At 32.9% G+C, this 21,688-nt stretch overlaps 1 protein-coding gene across 1 annotated transcript in view; it reads right to left on the reverse strand.

Annotated features, from left to right (window-relative positions):
• Positions 1–468: 468 nt before the first annotated feature.
• Hcrtr2 (hypocretin receptor 2) overlaps positions 469–21,688 on the reverse strand; it is a 97,074-nt gene continuing 75,854 nt past the window's right edge. The window contains exons 4-8 of the mRNA XM_076860075.2: positions 19,498–19,613; positions 6,435–6,655; positions 4,197–4,318; positions 2,583–2,808; positions 469–523 (exon numbers count right to left, since the gene is read on the reverse strand). Of these exons, the coding sequence (XP_076716190.1) occupies positions 469–523; positions 2,583–2,808; positions 4,197–4,318; positions 6,435–6,655; positions 19,498–19,613 (740 nt within the window). The remainder of the gene's footprint in view (positions 524–2,582; positions 2,809–4,196; positions 4,319–6,434; positions 6,656–19,497; positions 19,614–21,688) is intronic.

Raw genomic sequence — 21,688 nt, forward strand, 5'->3', positions numbered from 1 at the left:
TCTCATTTGTGTCATTAGCACATAATGAGGTAAGTAGTTGACCCTTTATTCATCACATTCATTGGGCTTAGGAACACTTGTGTCTTTACCATTTGTCCTATTAAGGTACCCATACAAGTCCAGTTCTCTTAGGAAGTTCCAGGGTTCACATGTTGAGAGATACATACATGGTCCATTATTTCCTTTCCCAGAGTTTAAATACTGGCTTTATTTTATGATTTTCCTTCCAGACAATGATCATTCTTAAAAACAATCTGCTTTCACAAAACTTAAATTTTAATAAATAAAACTGAGAATTTAAAAGTCTTAGTTAAAAACACAAGTCATTCAGGTTACTCTAAGCATATGAGTGCCTGGATACCGGTCTTCTTTCACACTTATAACACAGTGGCACTTGTTTTATAAGCCATTATCTCTTTGAGTGAGATGACACTTGTGAGGTTCAGCGTTGACACTCAGCCTCTTCTTTCAGACCTCCAACCAGGTTGACAGTAGTGATGACGGTGGTCCCTGTTGTAGATACCTGTGCAGTAAGAGACTTTATTTCACACGGGCTAATAAATTGATGCAAATGGTATCATTTTTAGCAGTGTTTCTCAAATTTTAAGGTGCTTGAAAATCACCTGTAGGTCTTGTTAACACATAGATTCCTGGGTACCACCCCAAGGTTTCTGGTTCAGTAGGTTTTGATTTTGCATGTTTAGTAAGTTCCCCGGAGATGCTGATGCTGATTCAGGAACCACACTTTGAGAATCACTGATTTAGAGCAAAGAAATTCTGATTTCAGATAAGTTATACAAATGCCACCTCTCTGAGTTTTCTTCTCTCTCTCTCTCTCTCTCTCTCTCTCTCTCTGTCTCTCTCTCCCCCTCATTCACTTTTAAATCTCTCTCTCTCCTTTAAATGGTAAGAACTAGGTTTAATAGTTTTTAAAATACTCACTCTTATTCTGAGCTTTACTTGTCTATTAAGGCATGTTACCAAATTATCTGAGATTTTTCTCAAACTATTTAAAGTGCTAACTTTTATCCCAATCTGAAAATTACAACTCTCCTTTCATGCAACATACATAAGACAAAAAATTATCACATGTACAAAATACACTATTTGCACTGATAATAGTGGAGATATTTAGCAATGTAGTTCCATAAACCTGTATAAAAGGGTTGTTTTTGCTTTGAGTAGGAAAAGGCACAAAGTAACAGAATCCTAACTTCAAAAGATTATAAAACAATTCTGGATGCATTACTTTTCTCTGAAAATGATGAATAGGGCAAAAAAGAAAGAGATAATAAAATATTAATTATCTTCTAAAATATTCTGTCCAAATCTTTCTCAAATATTGTGTCCATATCTTGTTTTAATACAATCAGAAGACATGCTGCTATACAATGAGATGAAGAGCATCGTTTCATGAACACTTCTTCTACTTTTAATGTAATTTCAAGGTGACTATTTGAATCAGAAGATTTTTGAAGAAGAACAAATCTAAAGTACTCAGTGCTTTGAGTTGCAGATCTATTGTTTATGCTACACATGCTCTACTCCTTTAGTTTATGTGTGAGTTGAGAGCAAGGCTCTCTTTTCTCCTAACCACCTGAATCTCAGCACAAGCCCAGTGGAAATCACTGGCATAGAGAGTGTGATTAAATGTATGGCCCATTTTCTGGTGAGGACTGTCCTCTTTAGTTGTGCCACAGCGCTGCCACATCAGGTAGCATCCCTTGAGTTGTGTGTCCTCTTGTGCTCTTCAACATGTCTTCCTGCCTAGACTACAGCTCCCTTGAAGGCACTCACCTCTTCCCTATTGCCTGTCACCTTGATTTTATCTTATTTTTAAATGTTAAAGTTTTTCCTAAGAGACAGAAATTATTACATATTAGGAGTTACTACAATTTTAAAATTTTAATATACTGTCTTACTGGTCATATGTTGGGGAAGAAATATTTGCAACAGTAAGGTTATAAACCTGAGAAAATTGCCATCAATGAGTGGTAAACTAGTGGAAAATAAAGTTGAATAGTACTTATTTTATGTGGTTTTGAAAGGTAGTTTATACATTTTCTAATGTAATATTTTATTTTATATATATTCTTTCAGATGTCACATTGTATTGGTAGTATTTTGTGAGTTTTTTAAAAAATATGAAGTTGTTAATATATGGCAGTTGTTAATCAAGAGTTAGTAATTGCTATCTCTTTTAGTAACCAAAAGAAAATCACTGAATAATACTTGGTGATTTTTAACAGCCAATTTGAATGTGTGAGATTAAAATAACAAAGGATTATAAAAAGGATTAGAAATGTTCAAACATTTAATTGACACAAGTTTAAATACATGAAGCTAAAAGTCAAATAGCCTGAAATAAGTTCAGTAATGTTAAATTTCTAACATGTTGAAGTCAAAAGTTGAGATTAGTTTAAACTCACTTTTTTTATTTTCAAAGAGCAATAAGTTATTTAAAAAAAAATCAATGAATAATTTTAGCTTCAGATCATTAGGATAATAAAATTTCTTTTACAGATATTTTAAAAAAGAATAGTTTGACTCAGGTATCCTCGTCATATGAATAAATATTCTACCAGTTTTGCAGTGGTCCTGCCCCATTGGCTGCTGGGAGTGTGCTTATGCTGGTGAGCACAACTTGCTCTGAGAGTTTTGAAACATTATCAAAGTTGCTAATCTGGGTGGTCAGAGACTTCCTGCTCTCTGTGCTTGTCCTTCCCCGGGTGAGACGATCCTCCTGGCGATGGTGAGCTCCAAGGCAACAGCAAGAAAATGCAGCTTTAAATTCCTCCCGAAATTTTCCTGGGAGAATGAAAGAGAAAGGAATTATGCATAAACGTTTCAACAAATACCGCTTAAGGTCCAACTGAGGAACTCCCTTGAGCCAAACCACCAACCAATGAGGTGCAATGTTTTACAAAGATGGAAAAAATGGGAAAAGGAAATTAATGTTATTGGTAGATTCTTATAACAATGAGACTTCTTATATGTGATGGTCACTGTTTGTTTCATTCCTTTTAGATCATACCCCATGTATTTATGAATTTAATTGTATTTAACTATATAATTACAATAAAAATGATCATCTATAGAGGCATACTCAGAGATACATTATTTTTATTCAAAAATAATGAAAGCCATGTTATGCATTGCCCAAACTGTACAGAAATGACTCCCTCAATTTCATTCTAAAGAAGATACCAATGGCACACCAAAGTTCAACAAAATATCTAGAAAAATATATTAAATCATTTATAAGCTTCGTAACTTATATCAGAAGAAAAAATAGAAGGGGGGAAAATCTTTAGAAGTCTGGATCAAAATTATTGATGGACAACTGGAAAGTTGTGAAATGAAACAATCACCTTTATTAGAGCTAATGACAGTGCTGGAAATCATCACTTCTTTTCTTTGTGCCTCAGTTGGGTTACCAAGTGTTTACATGAGAAGATGAATGTTAAAGCATCAGGATACCCCAAGTTTCAGCAATTATTGGCTGTTTTCCCTAACTCATTCTTAAACCCATACCAGGACTTTGACTTGGCAATAAAATGAATTGTTTCTTTTACATATAAAAATATCATATATTAAGCTAATAGGTTAGAGAAGAAGACAATCAAAGATGTAGTCAATGAAAATGAAATTCTAAAAGTCAGGCAGGTAAAATAGAAAGAAAACAATAGTTATTTAAAATAATTTTTAAAATCATATTTTTTCCATAGACGTAGGTAGAGTGAATAATTTATAGATGCGTGTATGTGCATGTTGCTTACATTATGTGTAAATTATGAACAATAGTTTTTTGTGGTCAGTGAGACCACACATTTTGGAAAAGGAACAATAAACAGATAAAAATTATTTTATATGATTGTGAATCATTAAGTTTAAAGTATGACACACAAGATTCTATGTCATTCATTTCTTACAAATTTCACTTTCTTCCTATTTAAACACTTTTTCTAAATTCACCAGAAAAAAAAACAAAACACTTAGATAATTTTCTCTGATGAGTGAGGTAATGTGTTTCTTCTCAGAAAAGAAGACACTCAAGCAAATCAGGTCAGAGGAAAATTTGTTTCAAATAGCAACAAAGCTCTTCACATACTTCAAGATTGTTCCAAACTTTTGGTTATCAATGCCTCAGCCTCTTTCAGAATTATGGTTTATAGAAAAAATAGTTGAAAACTTACCACTGAGAAAATTGTAAATAATGGGGTTTGCAGCACTATTGGCATATACAAGCCAGTGGGAAAATGTAAACCAAGCATATACAGTCTCTCTGTCTTCAGTGTGGGCAAACATCCCAAATACTCTGTAGGAAAAGAAACAAAAACAGAAAATCCAGAGTGATTCTGGGAGGCACATTTTAGATAATCAATTCAAAGGTGAGCAGGGCCCTTGGTAGAGGCCTAACCCCTAGTCCTCTGAGCAGGTATCTACCACTGATAATTTCATGACAGCAGAGTCCCTTTAGAACAGCCTCAGTACCTGAACAGAGACACCATGGCTCAATAAGTAAATCAAAAACTGAGTAAAATCAGAGGGGCGGCGGGGGTCCTCTTCTTTCTATAAACAGCAAATGCAATGTTTTATGGTAAAAAAAATATAGAAATTGAATATATATCCTTCTTATTTCATTTTGTTTCTAAATACAATTTTACAATATTGTGTTGATATTCACATACTATTATGATTTAAAAATCACTTCTTCTAAGTAATACTTCTTATTTGTTGGATTTGACTGATCAGGCAAAAAGTTAAGTTTCAAGGAAAAGAAGCTAGGATATTTTGTATGTGAGAGAGAAAGAAAAAAGCATTTAATATGCAGGGCAAACCTAGAGCTAACTATTTTAAGAAAATGTATGTGGTAAAGAGAAGAACGATTTTCAAGATTCTTTTTAAAACATTTTAACTTTGTGGGAAAGAAAACACTCAAAAGCTTGAAAATATTTTAAATTGAACTTGGACTTTTTCCTTAGAAAGCTATTTGTTTTCCTTGGATAGGATGATATTTAACTCAGAAGTATAAGATAAATATTACTGACAAGTAAGTATTTGGAAATAATGAAAGGAAAAGGTACAAGTGCTGAGATATAGGAAATTCAAATGAACAACCAAGAGAGCAGTAAATCCACTTTTTGTTGAATTTTGACTGGGTAATAAAGGAGTGAGAGAAAGAGAGTAAGAAACCCACCCATGACCATAGCATATTTTCTTATAACATTCTTAAGAACAGAACACAAGATCTAGCAAAAGTTCAGAATAAATTTGTATAGGATTTCTCTGAGCAAGAAAAATAAGAAGGGATGATTATGGAAAGATACGAAGGCAAAACAATTTTAATGATCTAGCATATGGCTCAAGGAAAAGCCACCCAAAATCTTATACCTTTAAGGTTGGGATGGCAGTAAATAATATTATTGAACAAAAGTTTATTTTTCATTTTTTTCTCTATTGAAAAAGCCATTAGGCAATCAAAAACAAGGGCCAAAGAGAATGAGAAATTTTTGGAGCTGGTTCTACCACCTTTAGTCAGTTTCCAGCCAAAGCTGCTGCTCTCCAGAGTCCCCAGCTGTGAGGAATATGATATTGACTCTGAAGCAGGAAAGAAAAGCAGCAATTCAAGGTTAAGTTTGAATCTATTATAAACAGAATTAGTATAGCCTTGGGACCTGTCTATTTGCAATATTTTTGCTAATTCCCAATAAAGTTGACTGGTCCTGAAGTTCAGAGTAGACCACTGCCTTTGCAACCACTTTTCCTGTCATATTGACCCATTATCTGAACTTAATAGTAGTCATGTCTGCAGCATAACAAATTCTATACTTTCCCCCATTGAAAAATGTTGTGCTAATTTTTCTTCAATTTGAGATTATTTCAGTAATTTAAAGGGATTTTCTCTTCTAAGGTTAGACATTCAGCACATAATATTTGTTTTGATTACTTTTGTTGTTGTTGTTTAGTGCTTCAAACAAAAGCTTATCTCTTTTTATCCTTTGGAGAGAATTTTTTCATGATTGCCTACTCGTTGAGAACAAAGTTTTGCAAAACCCATTTGTTCCCATCAAAAAAAAAAAAAAAAAAACTCTTAAGCTGTAAATGAGGTTTTTTTTGGTTTTGTTTTGTTTTTTGGCATTAGAACTTTTTCTGCATCTTAGACTTAGCAATTAGCTTGAGGAGGTTAGAGGAAAGGTCTGTTTTATGTCTGCCATTCAACTGAGAATCTGCATGAACAAGAGCACATGTCAATGTACTCTCAAAGGATATTCACCTTACCTGCTGGTAACAACAGCATAACTGAGTTATCTGGCCTGACAAGCTATCAAGGCAGAAAGTGGAGATTTTGGGTTTTGCCAACAACAACAACAACAAAAGTTCTTAATTAAAATATCAAGTCACTTTATTTTCAAACAGTAGATGTCCTTTACCTCTTTAGTACATTGAGGATGCTAATCGGCAGATAACAAATTGCAAACACCAAAAGCACCACCATCAACATCCTCGCTGTTTTCCTTCTGGCTCGGATCTGCTTGATTTCAGCCGCCACAGCACTAATCCGGGACTTGGTAGGCTGCCCTGGTCCTCGGGGCTGTGAAACCGGCTGCAGGGGCTTCCATTTTCTCTGAACTACAGATGATGTTCCAGGAATCTGAAAGGAAAGGGAATCCTTTATTGGTACTTGGTTTAGGAATGTTCCACTTTGGAGAAGTCATTAGAAGACACAGGAAAGGGTCTCAGACGCTGGCTGTCTGTGAAGTTTGAGCACCTGTTTCTCCAGAGCGTTTGCTAGGCTGAATATGTTCTTGGCATTCATTTAGTCGAATGCCAAATGGATGTTGGTGGGAAAAAATAATAATAATAATTAAAAATAATTTTGTGGAGGCATACCGAGAACAGTAAATGGAAAATATGACTTCTTATATAAAGAAAAGCAAAACGTGGGGGGAAAGAATGCTAAGAAAAGGGCAACCATATCATCCCACAAGGAATTCTAGATTCAGATCCCTTGACTAAATGTACAAAGAAAACCCTAGCAGGTAAAGGAAAAAGTAATGTGAAGGGATTTTTTTTTTCATGCATCAATACTGCCATCTGCTGTCAGAAGGAGAGAGAGGACTTAAGAATCAACTGCTTTTGTTAGGTTTTGTGTTTCTCAGATTTGGACAAAACAAATCTTTGGGGTGGGGGCCAGGGGAGAGAAATATTCTCTGTTGTTTACAATTTTTAGTAATGGAATTGTTTAAAACCAATTTTTCAGTTCATTTTAAGTATTTAAAATGCACACACACACAAAAAAAAATACTGAGAATCCTTTGTGCTCTTACATTAACATTTCAAATAGCTAGAATTGGAAACAACAGTTATACAACTTGTACTTTTCCATTTCTTTTCAAAGTTATTTGATAATAGCAGGGAGTCCTGCCAAGTATAATATTTTCTTAATTATAAGCTCATGAAGATTGATAGGGTTTAGTGAGCAAAACAATAAAATTCAGCATGCCTAATTTTTTTTAAGAGGAAAATGTGCCAACAAGCACACCATACGGCTGTCTAACTTCTATTAAGATTATTCAGCTGTTGCTTTTATCTCTGTGCTGCACGCCAGGACAGACCAATGCGTCCCTGTGGTCTCTCAGAATGAACGTTAGATGGATTCTGTTGCTTTTACACCACAAGATCAAAGTCTGTTAGATAATCTTTAATTTGAGAACAAAATTTTACTTTGATGTCTACACAGCAGAAATAAAAGATGCTCCTTTTGACCATCTTCTCTCTTGAAGAAGAGTCCATGATGCTAATGAAAACCTGAACTTAAATAGGAAACATCTAGTAAATGATTTTCCTCCTCCCTCTGTATGTCCTGTTATGTTGACTACCCTTTTCACACAGTGGTGGTACAGTTCAGTCTTCTCATGCAGTGGTTATGGGAAGATAGGAGCTGAGAAGTCCTTCCTCTTTTGTGACTCTTTAAGCATCATTTTTTTTTTTTTTAAGCAATTGAGATGAAGCAGCAATGGATGCTGGAAAGTTCCAGAACTCTAGCATGAAAGCCCCCAAAGTGCCTGCTAAATGGTCTTGAACTATTTTCTAAATGATCTCAGAGAGATCATTTAAACTTTTGTGATTCTATTATTGAGTGTTCCCCTGAAGGAGAGAACCAACAATCTGTATCTGATGATTATAGAAACTATCCGAAACGGTTCCCATGAAGAGAAACTACCACAGGGAGCACAGTTATGGTCCCAGCAGTCATTAAAAAAAAAAAAAAAAAAAAAATCAGTGATGCCTCTTTTCAGATCATAACCTAAACAAAGGACAGAAAATATGCTCAATCTTGCAACTTATTTTGAGGACACATAACCTTTCTCCACTGATAACCTGAACAAAGAAATTGAATATCCAGAGAAAACTGGCATAAAATTAATTAGGAGTTACTGACATTAACTGAATTTCAGGAACAATGAATAATTGTGAGTGATTCTTAACTCATAACTAGATTAGATTATAATCTCATTTTATAGGTTTTGATCATGTAGATACTGAAGATACTGAGAAGGATTATATCAAAGTCCCTATCTTTAATGTATGAAACCAGAATTTGCAATCAGATCATCAAAACTCATGTTTTTCTATTTCGATGCAAGTTTTTCATTTGTAAACTTGTGCAAAGTGATATGGGATGGGAATCAGTAAAATTTTGAACACATGTTTGGTTACATGGAAACAGTAATAATGATACAAAAGATAGGAAAGGTTAATCTTGAAAGGCTGCTCTTGTGGGAAGGTCTTTTCCTTGCCATGTTGGTCAGGGCTCTATAATCTTTAACTGTGGAGAGCACATTCACAGACACAACACTTTTATAGCACTATTTTAAACATTATGAATCATCTTTCACAAGAAACTATGTCCTAAAAGAGGGATTACCACCATTATGAATTTGAAATATCATGTAAATCATGGACTTTGGAAACTACACCATCTTAAAAAGTATTTGTGACCAGAATGAAGCTACATGTAAAGGGAAAACGCTACAGACATTAAAAAGAGAATAAGGACTTTTATGAACAACCAGTAAGTTTGCCAACTTACATGAAATGGGCAAAGTACCCAAAAAAGGATTACCCAAAGCTGAGATTGTGCAGCTGAAAAAAAAATCTGCAAGTCTATATAGATTCATTGATGAATCCTATGCAACAAGAAAAAATAAATAACATATATGTTTTGGAATTCCTTACAAAATTCATAGACAAGATAATACTGTGCAACAAATTTTATGAGGTTGCCCTTACCTTGATAATCAAAGAAATGATAATTGAGGAAAACTACTAATCAAATATCCCTCATGAATAGAGAAAAACAAAGATCCTTAAAAACATATTTTCAAATCAAATCAGCAATGTGTAAATACAATGATTCAGTTTGCTTACTTGGAATGTTTCCATCAGTAGTTTTGACTTTACTTTGAAATATCAGTTAATAAAATTTATCATATTAATGGTATAGAAATGATAAATTCAATAGAAAAAAGCACTTGAAAAATTCAACATGGGAATTTGAAAATTTCCCATTCATGATTTAAAAAACTCTCAGTAACCAATAAAAGGAAACTTTTTCAATCTTCTATCACCCTACTAAATGATGAAAGATAAGTACATTTTTATAAATCTGGGAATGAGTAATGAAGTTTTCCTATACTATTTCTACTCAACATTGTACAAGAGTTTTCGACCAGTATAAGAAGACAAGAAAAATAATAAGAGGCAAACATATTGATTCTATTGGGAAGAAATCATTGCTTACAAAGAAAATCTGGACACAATCATGCCAGAACTAATAAATGAATTTAGCAAGATACAGAACACAAAATCAATTGTTATATCTCTATACTGGTAATAAACAAATGGAAAATTAAATTACAATATAGATGTTTCATTCATACATAAAATTCAGACAAAATATGTGCACTGAAAACTATTAAATGTGGTTTGAAGACCTAATTAATGAAGATATTCATGTTCTAGAAGATTTAGTATTGTCAATATGCTAATTTTTCAAAAAATGATCCATATATTTAATGCAAAAATTCCATTCAAAACCACAAACTCTTTTGGGTTTTTGTAGCAATTGAAACAAAGATTTTAAGTTTTTTTTGTGTAAAATGTAAAGGACCTGTAATACAAATTTTTTTTTTTAAAAAAAAGAACGAAGTTGGAGAACTGATATCATCTGATTTCAAAACTTATAATAAAAGCACAGTGTGTACTTATGTGTATGTATTAATTGTGTGTATCCAGAGGACTGGTCTGATTTTCACATTTTCGATTACCACATTAAGAAGTTGTCAGGGGAAAGAGACATCTAAAAAAGTGCAGAGTTATCATGAGACCAAATACAGAATAATTCAATGGCCAGAAAGGAGAGGATAACCATTTAAAGGAAAGAGATGCAGAAAGACATACAGACGGGTCAGGGTAGGGAGTATATGGGCAGTGGAACACCATTGTTTAATTTTGTAAAAGTATCAAGCAAGAAAAATTTTAGGAAATTATTCTTTAAGAATCATTGCTGACTCTAGTGAAAGCTGTTTCACTACAGTGATAGAACTTGAAACATGAACAAAGGTCCTGAGAAATCAATGCTGTTGAGGGTTAGAAAAAGAAGACAAGTGAAAAAAAAGCAAAGAGTTAAACTGTATCTAGAATGGTCTTGAGAATTTGGATGACACTTTTTCTTACCATGTAACAAATGCCTGCACCAGGAGGAGGAGTCTCAAGTCTCCTTTGTCCTTACCCTGTTCCTTGATTCATTACCTATTTCATCAGCACAGAGTGCAGCAGACACTTGACAGGTGCTAGCTGCTGGCTGTCTTATATGAAACAATAACCACACATTTCTCTGTTTGGCAGGGAAAGTGGGACTTTTTCTTCTTCCTCACACTCAACAACATTTGAGGATGATTGTGTTCCAACACCCCAGTGACTTTTTCTCATTAAACTCTATGACTTTTTGTAATTAAAAAAAAAAAAGAAACAAAAACAAAACAATAAAAAAATAAAAAACTTGGCACTACTGTGTTGAAATTAAGATCCACATGCTAAGTTCTAACAACAAGGATTATAACAATTTTTGTTGTCCCTTCTCTGTTAACTTCATTCTCACAGTAAATACCCACTTTAAGAGCCTTATGGACTGCCATTGCTATAACTGATCTTCTCAGCTAACCCCAAACCCTTTTTTGGGTTCCCTGACCATCTCCAGATTCATTGATCCAACCTTAACTGTCATTCAGGGTACTAGCTCTTCTTTGTAGAAATATACTTCCTTTCTCCTTTCTGACAACTAATGTTTATTGTCCATTGACTAGGCTCTCTCACCTCCTGCACTTCTAGGGATATAGCCTCCAGTCATGGACAAACCTTGGGTAGTTTTCAATTATACTCTTTTATTACCTGGACTAGCAAATTGCATTTAACTCTTTTTCCCTTCTTACTTATTTAGCAGAATTTTCAAAGAGAAATCTCCATCTTTTTAATTTTTTATTTAAAAAATCAATTTTCCTTTTCTTTCTTAGAAACAGGTTGAACATACCATAAATTTATGGTTTTAAGGAGTAGAAATAAGTAGTTATTACTATACTTACTGAGTTGTACAACTACAACATCATCACCACCTAATTCCAAAACATTTTCATCATTCTGAAATATAGCTCTAAACTCATCAGTAATCATTCCCCATTGTCCCTTTCTGCCACACTTGGTAAGCACAAATCATTTTGTCTTTATAAATTTGTCTACTCTCAATACTTCATATAAATGCAAAGAGCTTTATTGTATGTGATCTTTGTACCTGGCTTCTTTCATTTAGTATCATGTTTCAAAAATCACTTATGCTGTGGTTTTGCGTCAGAACTTCATATCTTTTCATAGCTGAATAATACACTGTGGTGAGTATAGACCACAATTAGTTTATCCAGTCATTCATTGATGAACATTTGGGTTATTTCCACTTTTGGCTACTATGATTTATACTGCTGTGAACATTGTTGTGTAAGTATTTGTGGGTACATGTTTTCAGTTCTTTTGGCCATATACCTAGGATTGAATTGGTGGGTCATATAGTAGTTCTTTAAAATTTTGGGGAACTATCAATATGTTTTCCTAAGTAGCTACCTATTTTGCATTCGCAATGGCAATGTACAAAGAGTCTCATCTCTCCACATTTTTAAAACCAAAATTATCCTTTAAAATTTGGGAGGCTGTCCCATTGATTATGAAAACATAGATATTGTGGTTTGGTTTGCATTTCTCTAATAACTAATAAAGTTGAAAAGTTTTCCATGAGTTTATTAGCCATTCATGTATCTTTTATTAAAACCTTTGAATAGAAGAAATTTTTATTTAAATTTATGCACACTTTTTCCTTATTGTTCATTCATAAGAATACTTTATAAACTCTAGAGACCAGTCTCTTAACAGATATATGATTTGCAGATATTTTCTGACATTCTGTGGATTTAATTTTCATTTTCTAATGATGTACTTTGAAGCAGAAAAGTTTTAATTTTGATGATGTCTAATTTATTTGTCATTTTATGCTTGTGGTTTTAGAATCATATTTAAGAATTCCTTGCCTGAGCCACTGCATGGTGGAAACCTATTTTTTTTTCTAGAAGTATTTTAGTGTTACTCTTACATTTCAACCTATGATTCTATTTAGGTTAAATTTTGTATATGGTGTGAGGGGATTCCAACTCCATTTTTTTGTGAGTTGTCCTAGCACCACTTGCTGACAAGACTGATTCCCCTCAGTGAGTTATGTTGTAACCCTTGCCAAAAATAAATTGACCATAAATACTCAGGTTTACTTGTAGACTGTGAATTCTATTCTATGGAGCTATCTGCCTGTCTATATGTAAGTAGTAAATTATTGTCTTGATTACTACAGTGCCATCTTAGGATTTCACATTGTGAAGTAAATTTCCCAACTTGTTTTTCTTAGACAAGATCATTTTGGCTATTTTCTGTTCATTATATTTACATATTAATTTTTAGTATTAATTGCTTGTCTATTTTATAAAGGAAAAAAAAAAGCAGACACCTAGAAATTTATAGGGATTGTATTGACTCCATAAGTCAATTTGGTGATAATTTCTGTCATACCAATATTCAGCCTTTTTTGTTCTTTATCAAATTGAAGAACTTCTTTTTAGCCTAGTTTTTTGAGAGCTCTGATCATGAACGTTGTATTTTGTGAGATGCTTTTACTGTATCTGTAGAAATGATTGTGTGAGTTTTTCCCTTTATCCCATTAATATTATGCATTACATTGATTGATTTTCATATATTAGACCCACCTTACATTTTTAGGTTAAATCACACTTGGTCATCATGTGCAACCCCTTTTATACATTATTGGATTTAGTTTGATAATATTTTGCTGAGTACTTGACATCTCTGTTAATATTTAATTAGACTGTAGTTTTCTTTGGTTTTAGTGGAAGGGTATGCTTTCTCTTGATCTAAAGGAATAAGTTCTATTGTCTTCTATTTTCAAAAGTTTGTGAAGTATTTGAAGTATTTGTATTAATATTTAAATGTTTGGCAGAATTCAGTGAGAAAGTCAATAGATGCTTATAGATATAAATTTTCCTCTCCGTACATATTTTACTAAACTCTACATACATATTTGGTATATTGTGTTTTAATTGTCATTGATTTCAAAATACTTGTTTTCCTTGTATAATTTCTTCTCTTAACTATTGGTTATTTCAAAGTATAACATTTAATTTTCTTACATATGTAAATTTTCCATTTTTTTTGTGTGTGTGTATATGTGTGGTAGAACTGGGGATTGAACCCAGGGCCTTTCATATGCTAAGCAAGTGCTCTAACCATTGAGCTACATCTTTAGCTCCCAAATTTCTTTTCATGGTTATTTTATAATATAATTCTATTGTGATAGGAACTTGTACTTTTTATTATTTTAATCAGTTAGCATGTACCAGTGCTTGTTTTACGAAGCCCTATCGTATGATTTGCTTGAAACATGCATTATATGCATCTGGGACAAATGTATATTCTACTCTTTTTGGTGACATTTGGCAGATATTTGTTAAGTCTAGTGATAGATATTCTTGTTCCAATCTTCTAATTCCATTTTGATTTTCTGCCTACTTTTTCTATTCATTAGAGTTAGTGGAATAGTGGAGTTCAATTGTAATTGTTGAACTGCTTATTTATTTCACCAAAACTGTTAGTTTTTCCTTGGTCTGTTTGAGTTTCAGTTATTAGGTCCATTTGTATAAATAATTTTTGTACCTTCTGGATGAATTGATTCTTTCATCATCATGAATTATTCCTCTTTACCAGTAATGTTTTTTTATAACTTATTTTGGCTAATATTAGTATAACCACTTCAGTTAATTTTTGAGTCCTTTTTACATGGTGCATCGTTTTTACACTATTTTACTTTTTACCTATTTGTATTTTTAAACATAAGGAGTATCTCTTGTAGACAGAGAAAGTTGTTTGCTGGTTGGTTGGTTTTGTCTACTCTAATATTCTATGCCTTTTGATTAGAATATTTCACCTATTTATATGTAATATAATTATTGAGAATATGCAATCTGGTTTTATTTTGAGCCTTTCATTGGCAAATTTATTGGATTACCTTATGGTTGGCACAATTAGATAATTTTACTTTCAAAGTAAAACTTAGGAAGCTAATTAACTGATATACTTTCTAAAGAAGGATTTTAAAATTCTTTTTATTTGTTCCAATTACTTATACATAATAGTAGAATGTATTTTGACATGTTATACATATATGGAGTATCACTTCTCATTCTTCTGGTTGTACATGATGTAGAATTGCATTGGTCATGTGATAATATATGCACATTGGAAAGTGAAAGTCTGATCCATTCTACTATCTTTCCTATTCCCATTAGCATTCCCTACTTTGCCCTTTGTCTAATCCAAGTTACTTTGATTCTTCCCTACCTAACTCCCTCATTGTGAGATAGCATCCACATATCACAGACAACATTTGGCCTTTGGCTTTGGAGAATTGGCTTATTTCATTTAGCATGATAGTCTCCAATTCCATCCATTTACTGGCAAATTCCATAATTTCATTTTTCTTTATGGCTGAGTAGTATTCCATTGTGTATATATAACAAATTTCTTTATCCATTCATATGTTGAAGGTTTCCTAGGTTGGTTCCATAGTTGAGCTATTGTGCGTTGAACTGCTATAAATATTGATGTGGCTGAATCACGGTTGTATGCTGATTTTAAGTCCTTTGATTATAAAACTAGGAGTGGGATAACTGGGTCAAATGGTGGTTCCATTTCAAGTTTTCTGAAGGATCTCTATAGTGCTTTCTAGAGTGGTTGCACCAATTTGCAGTCCCACCAGCAACATATGAGTGTACATTTTCCTCCACATTCTCATCAACATTTACTGTTACTTGTATTCTTGATGATTGCCATTCTGACTGGAGTGAGATGAAATCTCAGTGTGGTTTTAATTTTCATTGATGCCAATTTAATTTCAATAATATACAAAATGTTTGCTCCAATATAGCTACATTCATCCTCTTCCTTCTTTTCAATTATATCTTTATACATCATAAACTGAATCTTTATTATTTTATGCAAGTGTCTTTTAATTTAGATATAAGAAATAATTACACATAAAATACATGTACACTATTTTTATATTTACCTATGTATTCACCTTTACTGGTGCTCTTTATTTCTTGGTGTGGACTTGAATTACTACCTTCATAATTCTGCCTTGCAATTGTGATTGACTATTTCTCACACTAGACTTATTTGTTATCACTTAACATTACTGTGTTAATTTTAAATTCTCCAAGAAGAATATTAAAAAATAACAAGAGACATAAGAGGGTAAGAAAAGAGCTGGGAAGTAGAAGGTCTTTCAAACTCTTCTGAAAGTAGAAATATAGTCTCAGACCCAAGTATACACTATAGTTCATCCCAAATGCCTCTTGCAGTACCAGAAACAGTATGTTCTTAATAAATATTTATGAGATGAATTAACAAAAGTTCATGCAGTCTTGAAGACTGAAGTTTTGTTAAACTCTCTGAAGGATCAGAACTGGAAATAATGCTGACACTATGCACACAGGGCCAAGCAAGCCAACGTTAAGAAGTTCTTAAACAGAAGATTTTAGAGAACAGTCTGTTGAGTTTTTTAAGTCATATTGTAAAAAAAAAAGAAAAAAAAAAGTAAGTAATTGATTTCAGCATAGCAATAGCTAATTCTTTTAATGAGGCTTAAAGTTCTTGAGAAAGTTGAACAAGGGCACACAGTTCACTTACTAATGATCTTATGCTTACCAATTCAAAAGTATATAACAGATTCCCTCCATCTCCGTAATTTTAAACAAATAGGATAGGCCTTCACTTGATGGCTCACTTGATGTAGCCTATGGCACACATAATGCCTTACAACTCTGTTTATAGACACTAGCAGTTGGAAATTGAGAGTTGCTCAAGCAGAATTCTACATAATTACCCATTTGGGGTTAATTTACTTTATTGTGGCTGCTAAAGTGAGCTCAGCTGAATTTGCCATTTTCCATTCCAATCTGTTTTGTAAATGTTTTTACTTTCACAGCCCAGGCATTTTACTACAATCTTCTGAATCATGTGGTTCGCACTAACCAGGACAGTTCATCAACAAGAATGTGGATTATTTCTGAACCTCTAATACAATTTTGAAGTATTTTAGAGTTCAGGCAATTGTGAACTATAAGCTTAATTAAGTTATGAAGACATAAATTGTTTGGGGTTTGGTAGTCATTCATTTATTCAAAAATGGTTTTGGAAGACTTTCTATGTGAGGCATCTCATAAGAAATGGGGATACAATGGTAACAAGGCAGGTCTACGTACCACCCTTAAGGTGTTTTAAATGAATGTTAATTTATAAATAAATAAGAAAATATGAGTTTCTATTATGCATAATGCACTAATGAGTAAAAATGTGGAAGGGGATGCTCTTCACACTGAACAGTTTCAGCATCTCAATCTAAATAAAAATATCTTCATTACTCTGTGCTCACTGAATATTTTTTCTTCCACAGTAATTTTTTCTAGGTTTTCTTAAAACATCTCTGAGTTAACTGGGCAATGTATTCTTCCACGTCCCCCTTCACTTAAACCCTAAATACTTTCTCATATCTTCTTATTTTTTAGCATTTATTGAGCAATAGATATATATTGAGCATTGTTAATTATAGTGATACAAACATGAAGACTATAGTGTATTATCTTAATTTAATACAGTAAAAGAGTCATTATAAGGTAATTTACAAGTGCTATGAAAGAGGTTCATTTTTAAAAAGGCAGTCCTATTCAACAATTCAACACATTATTTTGGAAATATAAGCAGAATTGGTTGAAAAGCCAAATAACAGCATATACTATTAAGGTATTTTATTTAATGAGCAGTCTCTATGCTTTAGGTCCTTAATTAGTCTATATGTAACCAATCTGTGAGGTGGATGCTATACAACCCCACTCTAAAGATGAAAGTGAGGCACAAAAAACAATTAAGCCATTGACAAGATTATGTAACTACTAAGTGACATTGTCAGGGTGTAAAATTCATGTTGTCTGGCCTTTGGGTCTGTCATTTTTACTTCTTTATACTATAGTATTCCAGATTATCCACCCCTCAGCTTGCAAAAAGATCCCCATAGCCCTGTGACCTTCTGTGTCTTTAGTAAGGAATGCTTCTCTTCTTCATGGTCAGGATTATACATAAGACAAGTCTTGGCTATTGAAAAGTAAGGAGGCATAACATATGCCACCTCATGGCAGAAATTTTCATTTCTTCCAGCTTTCTGCTCCTTCTCTCAGCCCCAGCATGCCATGTCTAAGGAAGAACTGTTTACTCAGATGGGAGCACAGCCATGGCAAATCCCCAGTACTGACATGAAACACAAGTGACACAGAACTGTTGCTGCAAACCACATCCACCTTTTTATAGCACAATAATCAGTGAAAACTTACCAACACAATTATACGTCCCAGGAAGTGGGATGCTATATTAACAAAACACTATAAAATATGTGGCCTTGGCTTCATGGGTAGGTGGAAAATGTTGAGGAAACTCACTGGGATCAAGAAAATCACCACTCATGGTTTACAATGGTTCAGATTTGGGGATTTTTTAGTTTAAAAGGTTGGGGAATGGAATGCTAATAAACTTTGCTATTGGTTGCACTTAAAGGTCATAAAAGAAATGGCTTCTTAGCAAAAAATTGAGAAAAAGAAAACTTGGAAATCATACAATATATGTGGAAGATGCAAGTATTGCTCATATCCAATCAGTATATATACAATCTTAAAAAAAATGCTTTGAATAATGAGAGTCGAATTAGACATGAATGAAGACCCAACCCCAATGACCAAATAATAGGTTTGTGAAATCCTTTTAACAAATTAAGATGGTCCTTATAAGTTCTTTCAGTTCAGTAAAATATGTCAAAGAAAACAGAATAACAGCATGGCTTTTCACTAACCTGATAAACTCCATATAATGACAAAAATTTTAAATAAGGACAAAAATACATTTAAAAAATACATCTTTAAGAAGTGTGTCATTTTAAGATACAACTTACAAAATATAGAAGGCTGACCCATAATCTTTTTCTGTGCCTTTATAAACCACTGCAGGTATGTGTTAGTGATTTCATTCAAATCATCAACTTAACACTTCAATACTTACATGTTGTAGGCCTTGGATTCCATACCCCTTCACTATGTCTTATTCTGGTTCCCTGTACTTATATAATTAAGGTGATTTTCAACCTGCATCTGACTCTGCCCCTTCGTATGTGTTACTCAGTGACATAAAAAAAGCTTTTAGCTTCTTGCAAGACAAGTGTGAGAAAGATCCGTGATGAATGTTTGGTGAGTGAATAATTGAGTGAAGCAATACAAGCCTTTGCCGACACAGCGAAATTATCTAACAGATTGCAATAATTCAACTTGGAATTATTAAAATTTTTAAAAATCTAAATGAGACCTGATTCTTCTACCCTTCTAAAAATGAGATCTCTGAAGTTGGAGGTTTAACCCATTAGTTAAAAATGTAAATCTTATTTTAAAATATTACCTTGTAGATATAGTCTCAGGAAAATTTAAGGAAATTTTTATTTGCTTCTTCTCATAAAGAACAATATTAATAATGTTATTCCTAGTCAAAAATCAACCCAATCACTGAAGTTAAATTTTGGCCATAAATTTAAATTCATTAAGACAAGACTTAATGTATTTATTCCCTAAATATCACTGTAAAAAAACATCAAGACATATACTTCCATGGCTAAAGCCTCATTATTTTAGAACAAATGATCCTTTGCTGAGCATGGTATGTGGCACAATTTGCATTCTTAAATTTTAAGCACATCCTAAAGAAAACACATGCAAATTATTTGACATTACATACCTGTCGGCACCAGAGTTTCCGGAATATTTGCAGATAAGCCAACACCATAAGACACAGGGGTGCCATGTATGTCACAAGAAAGAAACAGATGTGATACATCTTGGGGTAAATTTCACCTGGGATGAAAGTTAAAATAATAAAATCTTATGTTAAAATTGATGAATTTTTAAGATAGTTCTCTCAACATTTTTCCTTCAGAGTCTGCATTTAGTCTCCTTATGGTTTCATTAGCATATTACATATAGATATAAAATAATTGAAAATATTTAACTACTTAAATTTACTCAGTATATGTGTATACATATACATGTATACATATACCAAATGTGAAGTTGTGATTTCACTTTATGTACTTATTAGCCATGCCTCATTTGTGCTACCATAATCTATCCAAAATCAAATATTCCTTTATTAAAAGGCCTTTATTTCGCTAAGTACTAAATATTAATTGGGGTTGTTATGTTTCCATTTACAAAAAGGGACTTGACTTGATCAAAGCCTAATAAGGAAATCTTTTATTAAAGTGGGAAGAGAATATAAGCTCAATTGATTCTTTCTCATTAGAATATAAATTCCCTGAGAAATTGGGAGGTTGTTTCCCATTGTCTTGAATGAAATGTCTAAAACTTTTGGAAAAATAAATACAATAAACATTTGATGATTCTTTTTGTTGACTTACTGTAACACATACAAAACTTCTCTTAAAACAGAACATCTCTGTGTGTGTGTGTGTGTGTAGAATAATATATGCATGAACTTTCAATGAAAATGAGAATTTTAGAGATTTTTAAAGTTAATTTTTAATCCAACATGAGATTTTTCTTTATTATAACCATCTCACTTTTTAGGAATAAGTTCCTTTAGGCTTGTAGTGATTTTAAAAATTTATCCTTAATCTAAATACACTAATGATGTTTATTACTAATTAGACATTTCACTGAAGAGTTGATTAATTAGTTACTTAATGGCATTGTGGCTTACTGTTAACATTATACCATTTCTAAAATACTTCTATCACTGACCTTTTATTTTATTGTTGTTTTATGGTGCTGGGGATCGAATGAAGGACATTGCACATGCTGCACAAGCACTCTGCCCTATCACTGACTTTTTAAATGCTATAGAAAATGTTTTCCCTACACTAGTATTTGGATATATCACAGATATACCTACTTAAACTGTAATGTAAAATAAAACAGTATATGCTACACAGATAAGATTCATATTAAATCTAAAAACTCAATAAAATTGTAAGTGGATGCTAACAAAACAAAGTTATTATCATTTCCTTCTAAAACCACATGCCTTATTTTGACCTTGATATCAGCAAAAGGGTTAGTTTCATACTATTACAGAGAGGTAATGCTATCCCCTCCATGAAACATTTTTTTATTACTTCAGAAAGGGTGTGAATGATGAAAGATGAATTATGTGATCAAAATTCTGATAAGGGAAATTTATTGTCTGGTTTTACCAACATTAAGTCTGATAATGACCATAATAATGGATAACATTTATTTCGCAATCATCCATTTTATTCTTACTGAAAATATTTTAAACCTTTCTATGCATTTAATATTCTCCATATTCTCTATTCCATAGTTTGTTGTCCTGAGTTAGTTGAACTTGAGTCGAATATTCTCTGTATTCTCTCTTCTAAAACTGTCTTATTTCTCTGTTTTTTTCTTCACTGTAATCTTTTGAAGGGACAGCAGGATGCATGTGCTGCTAGGAGGTCTAAGAGACCAATTTGAGCTGTCATTTTTAGCTCTGCCTGGCCCAGAAGGCACTCACCTACCTCATCAGTTTCTAACTTCCTTTCAAGTTTATCCTGTAAAACCGGCCAGTGACATAAAAAGTGATAGAATTCAAGCAGCCTGACTGGAGGAATAACAAATAGTATTTCCCTTTGAAGTGCTACAGCCTGAGATGCATTTGGTGGGCCAATTTCAAACGAATTGGAAGGTGACCTCAGCACTTTTCAGGCACCTAAGTGGCTTTGAACTTTTATTTGTTTTGAAGAAAGTGTCACATGAGCTTTCCACATTAGAAAACAAAAAATTTATCTTTGAAGCTTAAGTATCTGTGAAGACCTGATGTCTGCATTATACTAAATTGACTGAGGGAAGGAAAGTAGATTTTATAGCTAACTTTTTAAAAATATCATCACTGTGATAACAGTTTTGGGTTT

Source organism: Callospermophilus lateralis, chromosome 6 (genome assembly GCF_048772815.1).
Source record: "Callospermophilus lateralis isolate mCalLat2 chromosome 6, mCalLat2.hap1, whole genome shotgun sequence".
NCBI classification, from domain to species: domain Eukaryota; kingdom Metazoa; phylum Chordata; class Mammalia; order Rodentia; family Sciuridae; genus Callospermophilus; species Callospermophilus lateralis.